Raw genomic sequence first — 20,967 nt, 5'->3', positions numbered from 1 at the left:
GTTCCTTGAGTACTCTATATACCATTAGCATAATTAATATTTACATAAAATTCTAAGTACAGTGGACTACCTAGACTTCATGTCTTCCCTTTGTCTGGAACTTGCAACTCAGAAGCTTCAGACGTTCCAGCCAAGGAACATTGATGAGTTCCTCTCTAGCTAACACAGGAACTCTTGGCTATGAGTCTGTAATAGTTCTTGTGGATATTCGGAACTCTTGATATGTAACTGTGTTGCTCCTCTTGTGACTTCAAACTGGAACAGATACAACTTCCAGCTCTGAAACTCCATTGACTGTTCCAAGTGTACCTCAGGAACTTCACCAGTTTATTCAAGTTCCTATCCTAATAGAAACTTGGGCATATGCCTGTTCAAAGTCATTTAGCAACCATAATCAGGAAGTTTGCAATATGTGTGTGTCATCAACCAAAACTTAGGAACAACAATATTCCCCCTTTTTGGTGATGACAACACTTGCAAACTTTTTACAAAGAGAGTAAGTACAAACAAACAAGAACTTATACAGACTATTGTGAAACAGAACATAAAAATTGAAAAACAAAAGAGAAAGATTAGAGAGAAGAAAGAGGAGCACCCTTGGCTTACAGAGAGATTCAGAGAGATTGATTCAGGAACTGGATTGAGTGTGCCTTGGAAGTTTGCACCCATGACTTCCCCCTGTTGACATCAACAAAAAGCATAGCACGAAATATAGCCATTCCAAACACAGTGCCCCACGATCAACGTTTGGCAAGTTAAGCTAGCCTCAAAGTATTAAACTAACTCATACAATAAATTGAAAGCAAGCAGTAATGATCAAGACTAGAAAGCATAGATATGTGTAACCAAGCAAGTCAAAATAAGATGGAACAAATACCCAAGTTTAAAAATTATACAAACCGAAAGCAAATTAAAAAGATTGTTCCATGGCAAAAGATAAAAGAAACATGGGATAGGGTGATTTAGGCTTGGGATGGGGAACCAGAACCAGCAGTTTCTTCTATCACAGTCTCCTCAAAAGATTCCAGATTGTTGATCTTGGTGAGGATTGTGGCACGAGTTGCATTGGCTTGTTCTGAGTAGTGGTGAAGATCGTTTTGGAGAGTCTTGACACTTGTAACCAATGCACCTATGTGGGCCTGCATTGAGCTAATCCTGTGATCTGTTCCCTCCTGTAGTTCCACCAGACGAGCAACTGTTGCCTTTAGCTCCAATATCTGATCATCCTTTGTGTTCCAGGCACCCCCATGATCTTGAACATGTTCCTGTTCAGATGGAACACGACGAGCTTTGGACTTTTTGGAGGATCTGGGTGTCCTTTTTCTTGGCCTAACAGTTTCAGGCAGTTCCTCTTGATTCAGTGGAACAGCATCCTCCTCTATGGGCATCTCCTTGACATCCCCTTCCTCATTTATTTCCATGAAGACAGGCCCTCTTTTCTTGTTCTCCTTCATTGCTACCCTCATGCTCTTTCTTTTTCCTACACTCTTCCTGTTCCCTCGAGGTAAAGGGACCTCTATTTGTCCGAGTTCCTCCTCCTCCTCCACTTCTTCTTTAACTGCAATTCCTTCCTGATCTTCCTCATCTTGTTTCTCTTCCTTTCCAGCCCTAATGACTTTACCCTGAACCACTTTAAGATTTAATAGATGGAGCATTTCAAGTTGAAGGATTTGGGTGGATTTTAAGGGAATCACAAAGTATGGGCTAAGGTCAACTGAGAAGCTTTTGAAGATTTCTGTAAGAAGGGAGGAGTATGGAATTTTGAATTTGGGGATACAGGTGGATAAGTGTTTGATCATGATTGCAGGAAAGTTTATGGGAATTTTCCTTTCAAGACAATACATGAGACATGCATCAAACAGACTTGCTATGTTCCTTTTCTGAGTTCGAGGAACTACACCTCTCCACACAATATTAAACAGTAATTTTTGAAGAGGTGAAAAGCAGTTGTGTGAGGTGGAGGTGGATACTTTAGAATCTCCTCCAATGGAACCAACTATATCTTTCTCATCTACATTATCTATGGTCACTGTGATTTGACCTTTGAGCCACATATCAAAACCCCTATTGGGTGTACCAAACAGCTGTTCCAGATAAGAGGCATCAAATTCGATGCGAGTTCCATTCACTTTACTTGAACATACATTATCAACACATGCAAAGTTCTTGCAGAATTCTTTCATAGCTTCAGGAATTAAGGGGGATTTGGCATAGGTACTCAACAGACTTACCCACTTTTGTTGTTCAAGGATTTCCATCAACTCTTTAAATTTCGTGGCTTCACACCATGTTGAGTTGATTGCGAACCCCTCGACCAGATTGTTTTCCTTTGCAGTGAGTTTCTTGGACCCTTTTGCTTCCCCCTGAGTTTGAGCATTCTCCTCTGTTTCCTCGATGTTTTCACCAGAAGCTTCCACTCGTCGTTTTTTGGATTTTCTTGTGGAGGATCTAGGGTTTGAGATTGGGGATTTCATTTCGATGTCAGTGTTGGTTTGTTCCCCCTGAGTGATTGCGAGCATTGGATTGTGGGATCGAAGAGGAATTGGCGATTGAATGGGTGAGGTATCCATGGGAACAGGAGATGAAGGGTTTCTCTTTCGTTTGAGGGATGTGAGATCAGTGTTGTTGCTTGTGAGAACCATGGTTGAGGTTTTTTTATAGGTGGAAGGAGAGGTGATGTCAGTGGAGAAGGCGTGTGAGAGAGAGAAAGGGGGTTGCATGGATTGATTGTGGAAAGTGAAGAGTTTCTCCTATTTATTGCCAATGGAACCGTTCCAAACATTCTTTGAATATGGGTATTCGGTTTTTAATTAAAAAAAATAAATAGATAAAAATAAAAGGAAAATGAAAAAAAAATTGTGTTTGACTTTGACTTGCTTAATTTCGTATCTCTGACTTAACTAGTTTGAAAGGAACTGCTTACCTTGCTCATTTGAAGTGTGAGTGAATTTGCCACGATGGTAAGCTTCAACTATGTTTGCACACAAGATTTTGTGTTTGTAATAGTCTATATGTACCATGATTTTTGCTTTTGCCTTAGAGGAACTCCAATTTGGCAATTACCTTAGCTTGATCATTCCGAGTTCCATTCTCATTTTCTCATGTTTCTCTCTGTTCAAAGGCTTAGTTAAAATATCAGCAATTTGGTGATCAGTTTGGCAAAAATCTAATTTGATCAAACCTTTCTCAACATTATCTTTAAGGAAATGGTGTCTGATGTGGATGTGTTTGACTCGGGAATGATGAACCGGATCTTTTGAAATACAAATAGCACTAGTGTTATCACAATAGATAGGAACACAATCATAGATAATACCAAAATCTCTTAGCTGTTGTTTTATCCATAGAATTTGTGAGCAACAAGCTGCAGCAGCTACATACTCAGCTTCAGCTGTGGATAGAGCAACAGTATTCTGTTTCTTGGAACCCCAAGAAACCATGCATGGACCTAGGAACTGTACCATACCTGATGTGCTTTTTCTATTCACTAAGTCACCTGCATAATCAGCATCTGCATATCCTCTTAGCTCGAAGGATCCACTTCTTGGATAGTAAAGGCATAGGTCATCAGTTCCTTTGAGATATCTTAGTATTCTTTTCACCGCAGTTAGATGGGACTCCTTTGGATTTGATTGAAATCTTGCACATAGTCCTACACTAAAAGAAATGTCAGGTCTACTGGCTGTTAAATATAATAGAGATCCAATCATACCTCTGTATTTTGTTTGATTCACACTTTTCCCATTTGGATCAGTGTCTAATCTGGTAGCAGTTCCCATGGGAGTGTGATTTACTTTGGCTGATTCTAGCCCATATTTCTTTAGGAGTTCCTTCACATACTTTTGTTGGTGTATCATGATTCCCTCCTCGGTTTGCTTGATTTGTAAACCAAGGAAGAAGTTGAGTTCCCCCATCATACTCATTTCAAATTCACTGCTCATCAAGCTTGCAAAATCCTTGCACAAATTTTCATTAGTTGCTCCAAATAATATATCATCAACATAAATTTGAACTACTAACAAGTCAGTTCCTCTAGATTTTAAGAATAAGGTTTTGTCTATTCTACCTCTTTTAAAATCATTTTGAAGGAGGAACTTTGATAATCTCTCGTACCAAGATCTAGGGGCTTGTTTTAGTCCATAGAGAGCCTTATCTAATTTGTAAATGTGATTTGGAAATTCGGGATTTTCAAATCCAGGGGGCTGTTCCACATAAACATCTTCCTCTAAGAAACCGTTTAAGAAAGCACATTTAACATCCATTTGATAAAGTTTAAAACCCATGAAAGCAGCAAAAGCAATTAAGATTCTAATGGCTTCTAATCTAGCAACAGGTGCAAATGTTTCTTCAAAGTCAATGCCTTCCTGTTGATTATAACCTTTGACCACTAACCTTGCTTTGTTCCTTATGATTGTTGCATGTTCATCTTTCTTGTTCCGGAACACCCATTTTAGCCCTATCACCTTCTGGTGCTTTGGTTTGGGTTCCAAGTGCCATACCTTGTTTCTTTTGAATTCATTTAATTCTTCTTGCATGGCAATGATCCAGTCAGCATCTTCCAGAGCCTCAGTGTGATTTCTTGGCTCAAATATGGAGAGGAACGCGTGGAATGCGCAAAAGTTCCTTAGTTGTGACCTTGTCTGAGTTCCTTTTCTGATGTCACTCACAATGAGTTCCATTGGGTGGGACTTTAGATGCTTCCAAGGTTTAGGTTGAAATTGAGCTACTGGTGTTGTGGCATTTTCGTCAGTTCCTTCTATGACCTGAGTTCCCTGTTGGGGTTCCTCTGGTGTTGTTTCTGGATCTTCTTGGTTTTCTGCTTGTTCCTCTAGTACGGGAACTTCTTGATTTTGTTGAGCAGTTCCTCTTGCTGTGTGTTTGCTTATTTGGAACTCCTCATCATTTTCTGCAGCACGAGATAAACCAATCTCGAAAAATTCTTGTTCCTGTACTATGTCAGTTTTGTTAGATTCATCAAATATTATATGTACACTTTCCTCAACACACATAGATCTTTTGTTAAAAACTCTATAAGCCTTGCTATTTAAGGCATATCCTAGGAACACTGCCTCGTCGCTTCTTTCATCAAACTTCCCCAAGTTCCTTTTTCCATTGTTGTGGACAAAACATTTGCTCCCAAAGGCTCTAAAGTAAGAGATGTTGGGTTTTATACCTTTTAGTAGCTCATAGGGGGTTTTGTTTAGGATTGCTCGAATCATAACTCTATTTATAATGTAACAAGCAGTATTGACTGCTTCAGCCCAGAAGTTCCTAGGCAAGGAACTGGCTATTAGCATGGTTCTTGCCATGTCCTCTAGGGTTCTATTTTTCCTCTCAACAACTCCATTTTGTTGTGGAGTTCTGGGAGCTGAGAAATTGTGGTCCATACCTTGTTCCTTGCAGTATTCATCGAATTTGTAGTTTTCAAATTCTGTTCCATGATCTGATCTTATATGGATCAGTTGGTGACCTGTGGTTTTCTGGATTTTCTTTGAAAATGTAACAAACTCATCAAACGTTTCATCCTTGCTTGTTAGAAATATGACCCAAGTAAAGCGAGAGTAATCATCAACAATAACTAATACATATTTTTTCCCACTTCTGCTTTGAATTCTCATTGGTCCACATAAGTCCATATGGATGAGTTCCAATGGTTTTGTGGTGCTTACCAATTTCTTAGATTTAAAGGAACTTCGGACATGCTTGCCTTTTGCACATGCATCACACACTTTATCAGTTAGGAACTTGATTGAGGGGAGTCCTCGAACCAGTTCCTTTGATCTTAGTTTGTCAAGCAGCGAGAAACTAGCATGTCCAAACCTCCTGTGCCATAGTAGGGAATTTTCTTCAAGGGCACTGAGGCAGGTTAGATTGTTCCTGGGAACTGTATTGAGATCCACAGAATATGTGTTCCCTTTACGAGTTCCTTCCAAAATAACCTTCCCAGTGTTATTGTTTATGATTTGACAGTTTTCAGAAGTAAAACTTACAGAGTTTCCTTTGTCACAGAATTGAGAGATGCTTAGTAGACTGTGCATCAAACCCTCGACTAAAAATACATTTTCAATGGCGTAGGAACTTGACGTTCCAACTTTTCCAATTCCAATAATTTCTCCTTTCATGTTGTCTCCAAAGGTCACAGTTCCTCCATTGTAGGCTTCTAGTGAGAGGAATTTAGATTTGTCTCCTGTCATGTGTTTGGAACACCCGCTGTCGAGATACCACGAGCTGTTCCCCTTCACTAGAATCTGTAAAGAGATCAAAGGTTAGTTACAGGAACTCGGGTTTCCTCGAGTTCCTTTTCAACTATAACTTCAGACTTCTTAACCCATTTTTGCTTTACATAATTTATGTTTCTTTGATCCTGTTCCTTCATCTTGGAACACTCAGTACTTATGTGACTTCCACTTCCACATGAGAAGCAGACTTTTACACTAGGAAGATCCACATACTTCTTCTTATGACTATTTTTATGGTTAAAGCCCAATCCTTCTGTTCTCTTAGATTGAGCATTCTCAATCCATTTGGGAGGAACTTTAGGTGGTTGTCTCTGTGCCCTGGCCATGGATAGTTCCCTTTCCAGTTTCTCTTTTTGTTCCTTTGTGGTGATCAGATCTTTGTTTAAATTTTCTAAGTCGATGTTAAAAATTCCCATGTTGATTTCCAAGGATTTTGTAGGATCTAAACTTAAATTAAACATCTTATATTGACTGAGTTGAACTTGTAGAAGGATGTTTTCATTTCTAATTTTTTCGAATGACTCATTAATAGAGGTATTTCTATCTAGTAATTCAAAGAACCTGCCTTGGACATCAGATCTAATATTGTTCAGATAATTTATGTGGTCTTTACTGAGTTCCAAGGCTCTATCACTTTGTGCTTTTAATATACTTAGCTTTTTGTAATCATCTAGAGTTTCTAGCAACAGTTCAATTAGTTTTGACTTTGAGAGACACTGAAGAGTGGAGGAACTTACTTCTTCTGATGGAACTTGATCAGTTCCTTCTGTTCTAGCCATAAGGCAGAGATTTGCAGTTTCTTCATTTGGTTGTTCCTCATCGTCTTCTGAGTCTGTTGCTTCGCCCCATGCAGCTATCATGGCCTTCTTGAAGTTTGGTCTGTTGAAGGTAGACTTGTTAAAGCGATCTTTGACCTGTTCCTTCCCTTTTCCTCTGGTCTTGTCGTTCTCCCACAGAGGGCATTCACGAATTTGATGATCAGTTTCTCCACATTTGAAGCAACCTTGCTCAGTTTTGGAACTAGTGATTTTCTTGGCAAAGTTCCTTCCTTTCTGGTTTCCTGGTTTGAAGTTCCTATAGAGCTTTCTCATTCTTCTGACCAGCATGGCAGCCTCTTCTTCATCTGGTTCAGATTCATCGAGTTCCTCAGCCTTTAGAGCAAGTCCTCGACTTCTTGAGCTCTCGGGAACAGCAGCTCCAAGATGCAGTTCGTGTGTCATCAAGGAACCAGCAAGTTGTTCAATGTTGAACTTGGTGAAGTCCTTGGTCTCAAACAGTGCAGTGACCTTTGTTCTCCAGCGATCATCTTGTGGCATGCTTCTTAGTATTTTTCTTACCTGTTCATCTGTGGGAATGATTCTACCAAGAGAAACTAATTCATTGGTTATGTTAGTAAATCTAGTGAACATTTCTTGAATAGTTTCTTTTGGAAGCATCTCAAATCTTTCATATTTAGACATCAAAAGGTCAATTTTGGAACGCTTAACTTCATTAGTTCCTTCGTGGGTTACTTGAAGTAGTTCCCAAATCTGTTTTGCGTTCTTGCACCCCATGACTCTGTTGTGTTCATGAGGTCCAAGCCCGCAATGCAAGATTTTGACAGCCATGGCATTCATCTCATATTTATCAAAGTCTTCTTTAGAAAATTCAGACATTGGTTTAGGAACTACCTCGTTTTCAGCATTGGTCTTTGTTACCTCGAAGTCTCCAACTTCAATTACACGCCAAACTTGGTAATTTTCAGCTTTGATGAATATCTCCATTCTATTCTTCCAGTATGAGTAGAACTTGCCATTGAACATAGGTGGCCTTTGTGTCGAGTAACCTTCTTCCAGTTTCTCTTGTGAGTTCATACTTTCAGGAACTTGACTCAAACAGGGTTTCCTGTGTTTTGGTGAGTACTGGCTCTGATACCAACTGTTATTCCAGTAGGAACACGCACAAGAGGGGGGGGGGGGTGAATTGTAATTAGAACTTTGATAAAGTTTCTTGCGGAACTTAAGAAACAATCAAGAAACTGAGAATAGAGAAGACAATAACAACAATTGTGAAAACTTCTTGATACTAATCAAGAAGAGAATTCTTTTATTATGGTAATGCCTCGATTACAATAATCTCTCCAACACAAGTTCCTCTCAAACTTGTGTTCCTCACAGTAATCTACTTCGATTACAACTCCTTAACTTCTCTCTCTCAGACTTAAACTCTAAGTCTAAACAGGATAACTCTATCCTTACTAATACAAAATATAATTCGTGTTTGGATAACTCTAGATATTAATAATGCTTTTGTGTGGATATAAGGAACTTAGGAACTTTGAATTAACTAGGACACAAACTGTTTTAGAAAATCTTAGACAAAACGTTTTTAGGAAAGCAAGAACTCTCAGAATGTTTGTGTACTTTAAACCAAAAACGATTTCCCTTTTATAGTGTTTATCCTTAGGGTTAGTTCCCTTCAAAACCTCAACTGCTAACTGCCAGCACTTTGGTCTCCACGTCCCTTGACTTGAGGAACAAGGGGAAGACCACTTCCCACGTTCAGCCATAAAGCAGTTAGTGATTTGACTCAATCAAACCCTAAAATATTTCTTTAAAACAGATTTTATTTATCTACAAAAACTTAGGAGAATTTTTAGGAAAATAAGTTTTGTTTAAATAAAATAAAACGTAAATCTATTTTATATTAAATATGCAAAACTTGTTTTTATTTATGAAAATGTTTTCCATAAAAATCGCTTCCAATAAAATAAATGGCCTAATTAAATCATAAGTTCCTTGAGTACTCTATATACCATTAGCATAATTAATATTTACATAAAATTCTAAGTACAGTGGACTACCTAGACTTCATGTCTTCCCTTTGTCTGGAACTTGCAACTCAGAAGCTTCAGACGTTCCAGCCAAGGAACATTGATGAGTTCCTCTCTAGCTAACACAGGAACTCTTGGCTATGAGTCTGTAATAGTTCTTGTGGATATTCGGAACTCTTGATATGTAACTGTGTTGCTCCTCTTGTGACTTCAAACTGGAACAGATACAACTTCCAGCTCTGAAACTCCATTGACTGTTCCAAGTGTACCTCAGGAACTTCACCAGTTTATTCAAGTTCCTATCCTAATAGAAACTTGGGCATATGCCTGTTCAAAGTCATTTAGCAACCATAATCAGGAAGTTTGCAATATGTGTGTGTCATCAACCAAAACTTAGGAACAACATGTTGAAAGTGCATGTTTAATATTGTTGGATGGACATGTTAAGCATATATATATATATATATATATATATTTCGTTATGAGAATTATAGCATGTTGGTATGGATGATTGATGCGAACATGTTGGTTGGGAACATTAGATTATTATATATGTTGATTCAGATCGATTGTTCATTGTTCCCTTTTTGCTTTTCACTACTTTATAAGGGCCGAGGACCTTGTTTAGTAAGTTGAAACCTTATACCCATATAGAGGGGTTTATCAGTATTAAAGGAAAGGTTGAATTAATTGGAATAAGTCTTGTGTGACGTCTCTGTGATCACTTGTTTAATTCAAAGATAAAAGAAGTTGCGTTTACTTGTTGAATATAATATTTATGTTTGATGAGTCATAACCAAGTATTAAAAGTTAAGTCATGTAAAGTGAAACTGAGTAGCAATAGCTTTAGACAGTGCACGTCTAAAGTGACGGACAATCAGGAGTTGGGGTCATGGGTCGCCTATGGCTTTTTCTGGGGCCGGATTGATCACCGGTTCTATTTTATTCAAAAGTCCCTCGATATCGCAGGTCATTGGGGTTTACGGAGTCGCGCCCGTACCTCGTCTTCCTTAGTGAAGAAGAAGAAGTTTCTAGTAGACAACTCAGTCCATTGACTATTTCAATTAAAATAATGTTAATGATACAAAGGTCTAGTTCAGTCAAATATAGTCTTCAAGTCAATATAATTTGATTATCCTTGCTTATGTTTTAGTTAGTACCATGTTAGGATTGTTCGTTTAATAGAATCATGTTAGAATTATTATTGATTTAGTATGTAGTACTCATCTTTGCTGATTACGTGCTTTTGCTTGTGCATGTTGATCATGGCTATGCCTTATTGATCCTGTGATGACCCAATCTTTGGTGAGCAGTCTCTAAGGATCAATAAGCATTGTCCATCTGCAGGTTTGAAGATGTTGCATCATTGGGATCGGGAATAGAGAGCTTGTATTTAGTTTTAATTTGCTAAGTTGACTTGAGTTTGTTTAATTTGACTATAAACTTGTCGTACTATTTATATTTCCTCATTTTCTTTTATTGGTTTTTGGGATTAAACCTGTAATCGATTATTTATAAACTTAAAGTTCGTTTTATGTTTTCCGCTGCAAAATTCTGAATAAGCCGTTACGTTTTCACACGGGCGATAATGCCTTGATAATTCTCTATGTTTTATATTAAAATGTTGTTTTAGAAAAGAGAGAATTGTCGGGGTGTTACAAAGACACAGACATCACCGTATATGTCATAATCTTCTCTCATCATGCCATCTCTCCAAAACATGCTAATTACTTGGTTTTCTTCGTTAACCTTTACTCGGAAATAAAATGTTGGATCTTCTTCTCCTCTCTTAATTAACATGTTCACAACTGCTTGTGTATCTTTTCCTTCTAGTCTTTTCATTTTCAATCTACTTGTGAAATTCATGTGGTCAACTAATGTGTGTCCAACCACCCTTGCGTCGCCAGCTTCATTACACATATATCTATAGGAATCTGCTGGAGTTATTCCTGATAGTGTGAGTCCTTCAATTACTTTTCCCTTTTCTTCATCAATTTTTCTTTGTGATCTGGAAATGATGCAAAAAGTTAACTAATTGTTGTAAAAAGTTAACTAATATATGCCAAAAGTTAACTAATCTATGCAGTAAAAAGTTAACTAATTGATGGTAAAGTTAACTAATTGATGAATAAAGTTAACTAATTGTTGTAAAAAGTTAACTAATATATGCAAAAAGTTAACTAATATATGCAAAAAGTTAACTATTTGTTGTAAAAGTTACCTAATTCATGAAAAAACGTAACTAATTGATTGAAAAAGTTAACTAATTGATGAAAAAGTTAATTAATGGTTTTAGAAAGTAAGTAATTGAGGCAAAAAGTAAACTGATTGATGCAAAACGTTAACTAAATGTTTTAAAAAGTTAACTAATGCATGGAAAAGGTTAACTAATTTATGAAAAAAGTTAAGTTACCTTTCAAAGTTTTGCAGTGACTCTCTTGTTAAGGCATGATTGTGTTCTATAACATGATGAAAGACTATAAACTTTCCATCGTTTTGTAACTTCAATCGTATAGATGCGTTGCACCCTGTTCTAGTAAGATTTTGCTGCCTTGGGTTCTTTGACTGCCCTTTCTGTTTGCTGTCACTTGATACAGTTGCTTCTTCTTTTTTTGTGTTCTTTGTGTTTTCCTTTCTCTTTCCTTCCTTTGAACAACAAAATTATCTTTCCTTTATCTCTCCCGTTTTTTGATCTCTCCTTAATGTATTTTTTCTTATTGAAAATCCAAGAAGTATTGAATGTTTGTCATAAAGTTCATGTAGTTCATCCATTGTGCCAGTATATCCAGTCAAAGGTCCTCTAATATCATCCTCTGTTAAATCGTTCCAAATATCTTTTGAACCTGTAAAATGAACAAAAGTAATAGTTAACAAAAGAAACTAATTAGTTACATAATTGAGGAAGTTAGTTAACCAATTGAACTACAATGTTTTTTGATTAAAAGTTAACTAATTGATGGTACAAGTTAACTAATTGATGATAAAAGTTAACTAATTGATGATAAAAGTTAACTAATTGGTGGAAAAGGTTAACTAATTGATGGTAAAGGTTAACTTAGTGAAAAATGAAATTTGAAAAGTAGCATTAAAAAAAATTAGTTAACCTTTTTTCAGTTAGTTAACTTTTTACATTAATTAGTTTACCTTTTGCATCCATTAAGCTTTTTACAATAATTAGTTAACTTTTTCCATCTATTAGTTAACTTGTCCCATCAATTAGTTATCTTGTTTCATCAATTAGTTATCGTTTTATAGTTAACTTTTTAACAACTTTTTGCAACCTCAAGTTAATAAATTTTATTTAGTTAACTTTTTACAGCAATTAGTTAACTTTTTACAGAAATTAGTTAACTTTTTACAACAATTAGTTAACTTTTTTTACTAAAAAAAATTAGTTTTGTATTGATATTAATTATCCAATTAGTTAACTATTTTTACCAGTTAGTGATTCTTTCAAAGGAATTAGTTATACTTTGACATTCATTGCTTTATTTTAAACCAATTTGTTTAGTTTTTTAGCCACTTAGTTAATTGCACAATCCAATTAGTTACGATAAGTAATCAATTAGTTAACTATATTCATTAAATTAATTTTAAAACCTGAAAAATAAGCTGAGGTTGTTTCTCCTGTTGTTGCAGAACTTGTTTCAGATGTATTTTCCTTTGTTCCAGAACTTGTTTCAGTAGTTACTTGCTGCATTGTTGTAAAAGCCCTTTGATTAGGGTTATCAAATCGCGCAGGAAGTTGAAATCGAGAAGGAGGATGAAGGTCCCTTTGATTATGGTTATCAAATCGGGCAGTAGGTTGAAATCGAGGAGGAGGATGAAGGTCGCTTTGATTAGGGTTATCAAATCTCGCAGGAGGTTGAAAACGAGGAGGAGGATGACGGTCGCGAGGTTGAAAAATCGGTGGTGGTAGAAATCGAGGATGTTGAAGGTGGCGAGGTTGAAAATTCGGTGGTGTTAGAAATCGAGGAGAATGTTGAAGGTGGCGAGGTTGAAAACTCGGTGGTTGAAATTGTGGCGGAAATATCTGTGTTGGTTGTTGAAATTGTGGTGGAAATAATGGTGGTGGTGGTTGAAAGCCGCCGGCCATGTCTGAAAGTTGGTTGTTGAAAGTTGTCGGCGGCGATTGTGGTGGAAATAATGGTATTGGTGGTTGAAATTGCTCATAGCCGCCGTCTCCCATGTCGGATCTGAAAGTTGTTGGCGGTGATTGCGGCGGAGCAAGCTGAACAATTTCGCGAAATTAGATTAGGGTTTGAAGAATTTCGCTGTTGTCGAAGAAGGAAGGAGGAAGGAGGAAGGAGGAAGGAGAGAGAAAAGTATGGGAACCGCTTTTATATAGCGCGTGAAGCCCACGCGCGCGTGGGGAGTCAGCGGACTGACAGGCGCGTGGCCGTCAGGCCGCCTGACAGGAAACGTGCTGTATTAAAGTACGTAGTAAGTTGCTAACATATGGAGAATATATGTATGTGATTGTCTCATTTTATTCGTGTTTATATTCTATTTATAACACAATTAGATATTTTACACTTGGTAGGTTTCTATGTCTCTCATCATACAGCTAAGATATGTTGTGTACTTTGTTACATAATTCTATCTTATGTGATATTCTGATACTTAGAATAACTATGTTATCGTCGATTAACACCCTCCCGCAACCGTAACGATAGTTTCACGAATGTTGCAATTGGAAACGTATCTTTTATGTTAGCGCGCACCAGATCAATCGGATCAACTGAAACTTTTTCGTTTTTGTTGAAGTCGATATGCACAACTCATTGATGTCGCCTTCAATAAAACAATATCTTCTTGATGATGAGTATTTTAAAACATCGTCATTCGAGCAAGAACGCCATTCTTTTCAATCCTGCAATTTTTTCCTCTGCCAATGAAAATGTTTTTCTTCTCGAACTCACCAAATATCTCAACATAACGGGAACACCATTTCAAACTAGTCATGTGTCGTCTTCTCTTGAGAAAAATCATCTTCAATCCAACCGTTATTGGTTTTTCAGAAAAGAACCAAACTCAAGTCTACACTCGGATTCAACTTGATCCCAAGTACTCTGTATACCTGGAGTTGTCAAAATGGTTACTTGAGTCAGGTCTGGTTATCTCGGATCTCGGGTCATGATCCGTTCGGGTCGTGTGTGGTCACTTTATCACCCGGGTTCAGTCAAGTTCAGGGTCCGGTTCGGTCATGTTGAATTAAGGTCGGGTTATTTTTTCATTTCGAGTATAGGTCGTGTTCGAATCGGGTACAATTTCAGGTCCGGTTCTCATCGAGTCGGATTTGAGTTGGGCTTGTAATAATACAAATTCCCATTATATTAATATAATATATAGTTGATGAATCATGATCACTAATAAGAAATTAATGTAGAGCGTTGAAATTAATGTTCATTTAACCCGTGCTATTGATGGAACATGGTAAGCCTATCTTTCTCCTAGGATAGGGCAGGTTTGGAACCCTACCCTAGACCTGGTTGGTCATCTACGCTCATGATATTTAAAAGAGCCCCTGCCAAGAAATAAGGAAAGAAGTACGAGGTTCAGGTACAGGTTAAGTTCGGATCGGATAATTATCGGATCGGTTAAAATTCAGGTCGAGTTCACTCTGGGACACGGGTTAAGATCTGCTCTGATAACTATCAGGTCTAGTCAAGTTTTTAACCTTATAATTATTTTTTCTTATATTGTACAAATTAATATTTATTTATTTCAAATTTGAGTTTTATTTAAATCAAATCATCAAGTGTTTTTATCAAGTCAATACATATACTCCGTATAAAGTTAATATGGGATTACGAGTAAATAATCGATTTGGTCATCTCAACATTTTAAAGCGTAAATGTATAACTATACTACGGAGTATTAATTAAACATAAACGAAACATGTCTTGTACAATGCTCAAAATAAGGCATCTTGTTTTTACTAATATTAAGGTTATAACAAATTACAAAAAAATAACTCAAAAGCATTGTAGGAACAAAATACGTTGTACTTAGTGTTTGTTTATTTAAATAAATAATATTAAACTTAAGTTAAATTTGGATTAACACTTTTCTCTTGTTTTAGATTAGGTAATTATATAAATAAGTCATATAGCTAAGTTTTATAATGTAATGCAATTTTTAGAATTTACTTCTCAGTACTTTAATTTCTATATATTCCACATTTTCATCTAATTAAGTGGTTGTTTTGTATGGAGTATATTATTATTGCACTGGTATAAATTCCTGTTAGGATTTGATCCAAAACCAGCTGATTTTGACTAATATTAAGTTATTTGAACTTATGTTATATACTTTTTTAGTTTAATAAATTATTTTCTCCTAAACAAGTCAAATAATTCCTTTTTTTTAAAAAAAGTCAAATAATTTAAAATAAGTTGAACAAACAAACCCTTTAATATCACAAAATTTTATTCTACATCCATGATTTTCAGGTCTTTTTAAATCGAGTTTTAACTCAAACGAATTACTTTTTTTAAAAATTATTTTTAAGGAAGAGCTTTGGGTGGGTTGTGTCATGTCACGTGTGTGCGCTATTTTAAACGGGCCTTTTTCATAAAGCCCAGTAACAGAGAAGAAAAAAAGAGTCGGGAGAACTCAGAGAAGACAAGTAGGCCAAGTAGCCGTTACCTTTAAATGTACGTACCCCTTAAACAACGGTCATATTCCCCACAATGATCAATATTCAAATAAGACCGTTGTCACTCTCTTCCTATATACTTGGTATCTCACTCAATCTCAATTCCAACCAAATCACATTCATCTTCCTCTCTTTCTCTCTCCTAATTCACTACAAAATTTCAGTACAAAATCATCAGAAATTGTTAACAACCCAGAAAAATAAAACAAAATGGGTCTCCAATCTCACAACCACACCCACAAAATCTTCCTCCTATGCAATTACATCCTCTTAGGAGCAGCCTCTAGCTGTATCTTCCTCACACTCTCCCTCCGCCTCTTCCCCTCGATCGTCGGCTTCCTCTTCATCCTCCTCCATGTAATAACAATCGGCGGGGCGGTGTCAGGTTGCGCTGCCTCTTCCGCCGGTTCACACAAGTGGTACGCCTTCCACATGGTCGCCACCGTGCTAACCGCCATCTTCCAGGGCTCAGTCGCGGTGTTGATTTTTACAACCACCGGGAATTTCTTACAAGCAATGAAATCTTATGTTAGAGAAGAGGATGCGGGTGTTATACTGAAATTGGCTGGTGGGCTTTGTATTTTGATGTTTTGTTTAGAGTGGGTTGTTATGAGTTTGGCCTTTGTGTTGAGGTATCATGCCTTTGTTGATGGAAGCAGCCGCGGCGGCAATGGGAATGCGAATGCGAATGCGAATGGGAGTGGGAAAGAGGACGATTTGAAGAACTGGCCATGGCCATTCCAAGTTTGAATCGAAGAGGGAATTTGATTCAAAATGTTTAATCTTTTGAGATTTTGGTGGTTCAATTATTGTGTTTGTTCTTTTTGTTGTTTGTCATGTTTACATGTTACATATAGTAGTAATGTAATATGATTATATTAAACTATTTGTTCATTCTTTTGTTAATCCTTGTTTGGATTATTATTATTAATGAAATGAAATTCCATCGTTCTACAAACTATACAAATTATGAAATTAATTCAATGGGGTAATAAATCTATTCGTTTTGTTATAAATAACTTATAAGTTTCAGCCCGGTACAAATGTTACTCACCGTTTCTTAACAAAATTTCTTCTAAATCCTATTTCGTATCTTCCAACACATTGTCCACCTAGCCATTTTCGCCTCTCTGCATTCCCGACTTTTCCATTTAGAGAATATGGAGATAATCGTAATAAGGAATGTGATACTACTAGATTGCACAAGGAATCCAATAACAAACAAGGTGTCAGTCAAGGTCCAGAGGAAGATTAATTTATTTTTCCGACGAATCTTTTAAATATATATTTTATAAAACAAAATATAACAGCAAATGGTCCTATGGTCTAGCGGTTAGGACATTGGACTCTGAATCCAGTAACCCGAGTTCAATTCTCGGTAGGACCTTATTTTTTTGATTTTTATTTATTGTCAATAATCACATCACTGTGTGGTTGCAACAACGGACTACTGTAGTCAAGAATCACATCAACAACGGACTACTACCTAAGATTTTTTGGCCCGACCAGCCATTTGATCAAGTCTAAAATATAGCTTTCTTCTTTCTTCTAGTCCGATACAATTGATCATTTGCAGAGTTGAGTGCTTGGACAAGTAAACTAGAAGCATATGAAAAACCAAGAAAGCAGAAACAGAATGTGAGGGAATGATACAAGGGAGGGTTTATCAAAATCATCATACACTAATTTTTTATTATTAGGATTTTGGTAGCCATTGTAAATATTCAAATTCAGAGGGTTGAAGTGAATTAGCGTTATTACATTCTGTTAAATACGGGTCTGAGCCGTACCCGTCATTAAGAGAGAGAGTCCACCTAACAAGTCCAAAGGAGGTTCCACCTTAAAACCATATGTATTAAGTGTTTAACTCTTTTCTCTTTTATCAATGTGGGACTCTCACACGTGATGTTTCATGGGTCACATCTTAACACATTGACATTCTATATATGATTTTTCTCACAACTTTACAACACACAAAAAATCATTTTCATTACTATCATGATATCATCCATCACTGATTTATCACCTACGGACCATTTAAGGGAAAAAAAGATGTGCAATGGGTTGGAACAATGTGTTCTGTATGTTTGGTGTTATCGGTTGAGTTTGTGGTGCTTATGTGGATTAATTTTCTTAATCATAACATATGAAAAGTAAAAAGTCAACGAAAGTAGTACATATCCTTTCCAATTCTTTCACTAATTGACTCCAAGTCTCCAACCAAAGAATGAGGCACTATAAATAGCTAGTGACCCCATTAACACCCAAGATAGATTGTGACTCAAGCAATAATATATTCTTAAAAAAATAGGAACCAATATTAAAGGAGAGTAGGACACAATATATAAAATCTTCAGTATATTTAAGACATTAATTATTATTATTGTCGTGGAGGCAAGAAATCGACTTGTGTTATGTTAAGGGTATAATTCACATGTAAGTATTGGACCGGTTATTTCACATTAGAGAAGTAGAAAGAGATTGACTAACATATAAGATTGGTGGGCTACTCCACTATTTTAGGATGCAACCCTATCAGGTATCATGTTAATTGATGACAATAATTATTATTAGAAAGGTTCAATGTTTCAGCGTTATATTCATGACGTGACACCTTTCTTTTTTATGTTCTCTTAATGACCTTTTTACGTTTTTGGACTGTTACTGCGGAGTACTCCCTCCGTTTCGAAATAATGGGGACGATTTCCTTAAATGGGTGTTTCAAAATAATAGGGACAATGTGCTTTATTCTAATTTTGGCATATGACTCATCATATTTAATGAATTTACATTAGTCTTTTTTTCCACTTTACTTACAACTTTCCATTCAATCTACTTTTATATTCTCTTTTTACTCATAACTTTTTCACCCAACTTATTTTTTTATTCTTCTTTTCTTACATCACTCCACTCAACCTAATTTTTTATTATTATTTTCTTACAACATTCCACTTTTCCCAGGGAAGTGATACGCATACAATGGGTGTATGTGGTGGACCACATACAAAAACAACCTCGACCGTTAGATTTAGATATGTTGAAAAATTTTGGGCGGGATTTTAGGGGGAGTGGAAAATTTTATCCCGCCAAAGACCATAAATCCTTTTTTTTTAATAAATAATTCGTGTTTTTTTTTTTTAATGTTAACTCCATTTATATGAACTGTTATTTAGTTAATTTCCAAAAAAAAAATAGCTACATCGATTGTTACTCAAAAAATAGCTACAACGATTTTTGTTACCTGGCATCGTGGGAGATTCAATCAAATTCCAATATCCAAACTCTAAGGTACTGCATTATATTGTTTCGATTGCATCATATTGTATTGCATGTTTATAAATTTATAGAATGCATTGATTTTATTATGTTAATTGTTTGATTGAAGCCATTGAAGGTGTTATTTCACTTTAAATTATAAACGTCATTTTAACACAGGAGTGTTGATATGCAATCATTTAAATGTTGTTTTAGGGATTTATATTATGAACACTGGGTCATGAACTCTGTTATTTTTGTTAGATTATCTTCTGATCATTAACCGCGGGCAATAAATTTCAATCTAGATTTGTTAGGGGACTATGCTGGATTGATACAATTGTGTGTCAAAATTAGTATCAAAGTACTTTATTTAGTAACTAACAATTAACGTAGGAATATTAACTTTGTGGGTGATTCAATCAAGGAAATTACTAGGATTATTCCCCTTTGTTATTCATAGACAGAATCACTAGAAATAAATAATCCTTACATTGTTGGTTTAATTTAGTAGAACGTTGCATTACTCCGGTAAGTGACTTGTGGTCTCATTGGCAGTTAAATGGCTATCGGTGAAGGGAATTTTAGAGGTAGTATAGATCTTAATGAAGATGCTGATAATGAAATTGAAGAGGAATACAATAGTGATGTTAATGCGAATGAGGACGTTGGTCACTTAATGAGCATGAGCCAACTATAAGCATGTCTTTCCTTTCAGGAGAAGATTTTTGTAAATTCTGCTATGATTATGCCTTTGGAAAGGGTTTCGTGTATTTTATAAGAACTAGTGTGTTGATGGATGAATTTAAGGGTAAGGGGATTAGCCGAGGTGGGGTGGGTGAAATGGAGGCAAAACCATATATGTACTCCAGCATTACCCTTAAATGTAAGAGGGGTGGTAAACATCAAACAAGTGGGTCTGTTGTCACTGGCTGTGAAGCCTATGTATATGCACGGTTGAAGGATGATTAAATGGAGATAGTCAAGTGTTCATTGGAGCACAACCGTGCCCTTGCCTAGAAGGGTAGCAGGTTCATGGTTAATTATAGGAACATTGACGACGCTGCATGTCAGAAGATGCTTCAGACACAAGAAGGCATATTGACTGACCAGTGTAAAGTGATTCGGAGGGTACTTCAGAATATTTTTCCAGGTGTCCGTCATAGGCTTTGCTTGTGGCACATGATGCAGATTGCGGCAAAGAATTTAGGCATGTATTCAAGTTGGAAAAAAATAGAAGCATGTATTGCAGTAGCCGTTCACGACTTAATCGACCTAGATGAGTTTGATGAGGCTTGGAATCTAATTATTAGTGAATACGAGTTGCGAGAGAACACTTGGATCAATGAAGCATTCTCTTTAAGGGAGCGTTGGGCACCAACTTATTGTCGTAGAACATTTTGGGATGGTGTGTCTTCGACACAACATAGTGAAGGAACTAATCGATTTTTCAAAGGTATTGTTCACCGTCGAACATGACTGCAAAATTTCATTAATAAGTACGAGTTCGCCATGAATATTAAATCTGAAAAAGAGGCGAAGTTAGACTATGAATCAGTCCACGAATGTCTTCCTGTTAACAATAAATTAAGTACTTGCCGAGTATGTATTTCATAAGGCTTACACAACTAAGAAGTTTTCGCGGGTGAAGGAAGAGGTTAACAGCATGATACACACTAATGTCCACAAGAACGGCAACCTAAGAACAATTAATAAGTACTCAGCTGAAGAAAAGTTGGTATCCCCCATATGGAAGAAAAGATAAAATAAAAAAAACGATTTAAATTTCAAATTCAAAATAAGTCTGAAATTTCAAATGAAAATTCAAAATGAGTGAAATATGGGTCCCACAAATTCAGCCAATGAGAGACCATTGTATGTTGGGACCACATACACCCATTGTATGCGTAGACTTTTCCCTTTTCCTATACTTATTTCTTATATTCCAATCACTTATATTGATTGTTGTGAAATGCGTAAGTGTCCCCATTATTTCGAAA

General features: G+C 36.4%; 2 protein-coding genes and 1 non-coding gene across 3 annotated transcripts; 2 read left to right on the top strand and 1 right to left on the bottom strand.

Annotated features, from left to right (window-relative positions):
• Window positions 1-11,712: 11,712 nt before the first annotated feature.
• LOC130469536 (early nodule-specific protein 2-like) lies at window positions 11,713-13,240 on the bottom strand. Its single transcript, XM_056838885.1, has 2 exons — window positions 12,652-13,240; window positions 11,713-11,894 (listed from the first exon to the last, which is right to left on the bottom strand). Exons 1-2 carry the CDS (start codon window positions 13,238-13,240, stop codon window positions 11,713-11,715), a joined length of 771 nt encoding a protein of 256 aa, XP_056694863.1.
• A 2,563-nt stretch (window positions 13,241-15,803) lies between these two features.
• Window positions 15,804-16,670, top strand: LOC110785400 (uncharacterized). Its single transcript, XM_021989830.2, has one exon. It carries the CDS (start codon window positions 15,923-15,925, stop codon window positions 16,460-16,462), a length of 540 nt encoding a protein of 179 aa, XP_021845522.2. The 5' UTR covers window positions 15,804-15,922; the 3' UTR covers window positions 16,463-16,670.
• A 357-nt stretch (window positions 16,671-17,027) lies between these two features.
• Window positions 17,028-17,099, top strand: TRNAQ-CUG (transfer RNA glutamine (anticodon CUG)). The gene has a single exon. It is a non-coding gene; the product is annotated as a tRNA-Gln (tRNA).
• Window positions 17,100-20,967: the final 3,868 nt, after the last annotated feature.

Source organism: Spinacia oleracea, chromosome 3 (assembly GCF_020520425.1).
Source record: "Spinacia oleracea cultivar Varoflay chromosome 3, BTI_SOV_V1, whole genome shotgun sequence".
Classification (NCBI taxonomy): domain Eukaryota; kingdom Viridiplantae; phylum Streptophyta; class Magnoliopsida; order Caryophyllales; family Amaranthaceae; genus Spinacia; species Spinacia oleracea.
Note: the sequence above shows the minus strand (reverse complement) of the source record. Positions and strands in the feature narration are given on the sequence as shown.

Bases quoted from the DNA above. Each gene is read 5' to 3' on its own strand.
- LOC110785400 (XM_021989830.2), top strand. From the start codon at position 15,923: ATGGGTCTCCAATCTCACAACCACACCCACAAAATCTTCCTCCTATGC.
- LOC130469536 (XM_056838885.1), bottom strand. From the start codon at position 13,240: ATGGGAGACGGCGGCTATGAGCAATTTCAACCACCAATACCATTATTT. The intron at 11,895-12,651 runs GTTTTAAAATTA...TTCATTTTACAG, and splicing joins AACCTCAGCTTATTTTTCAG to GTTCAAAAGATATTTGGAAC.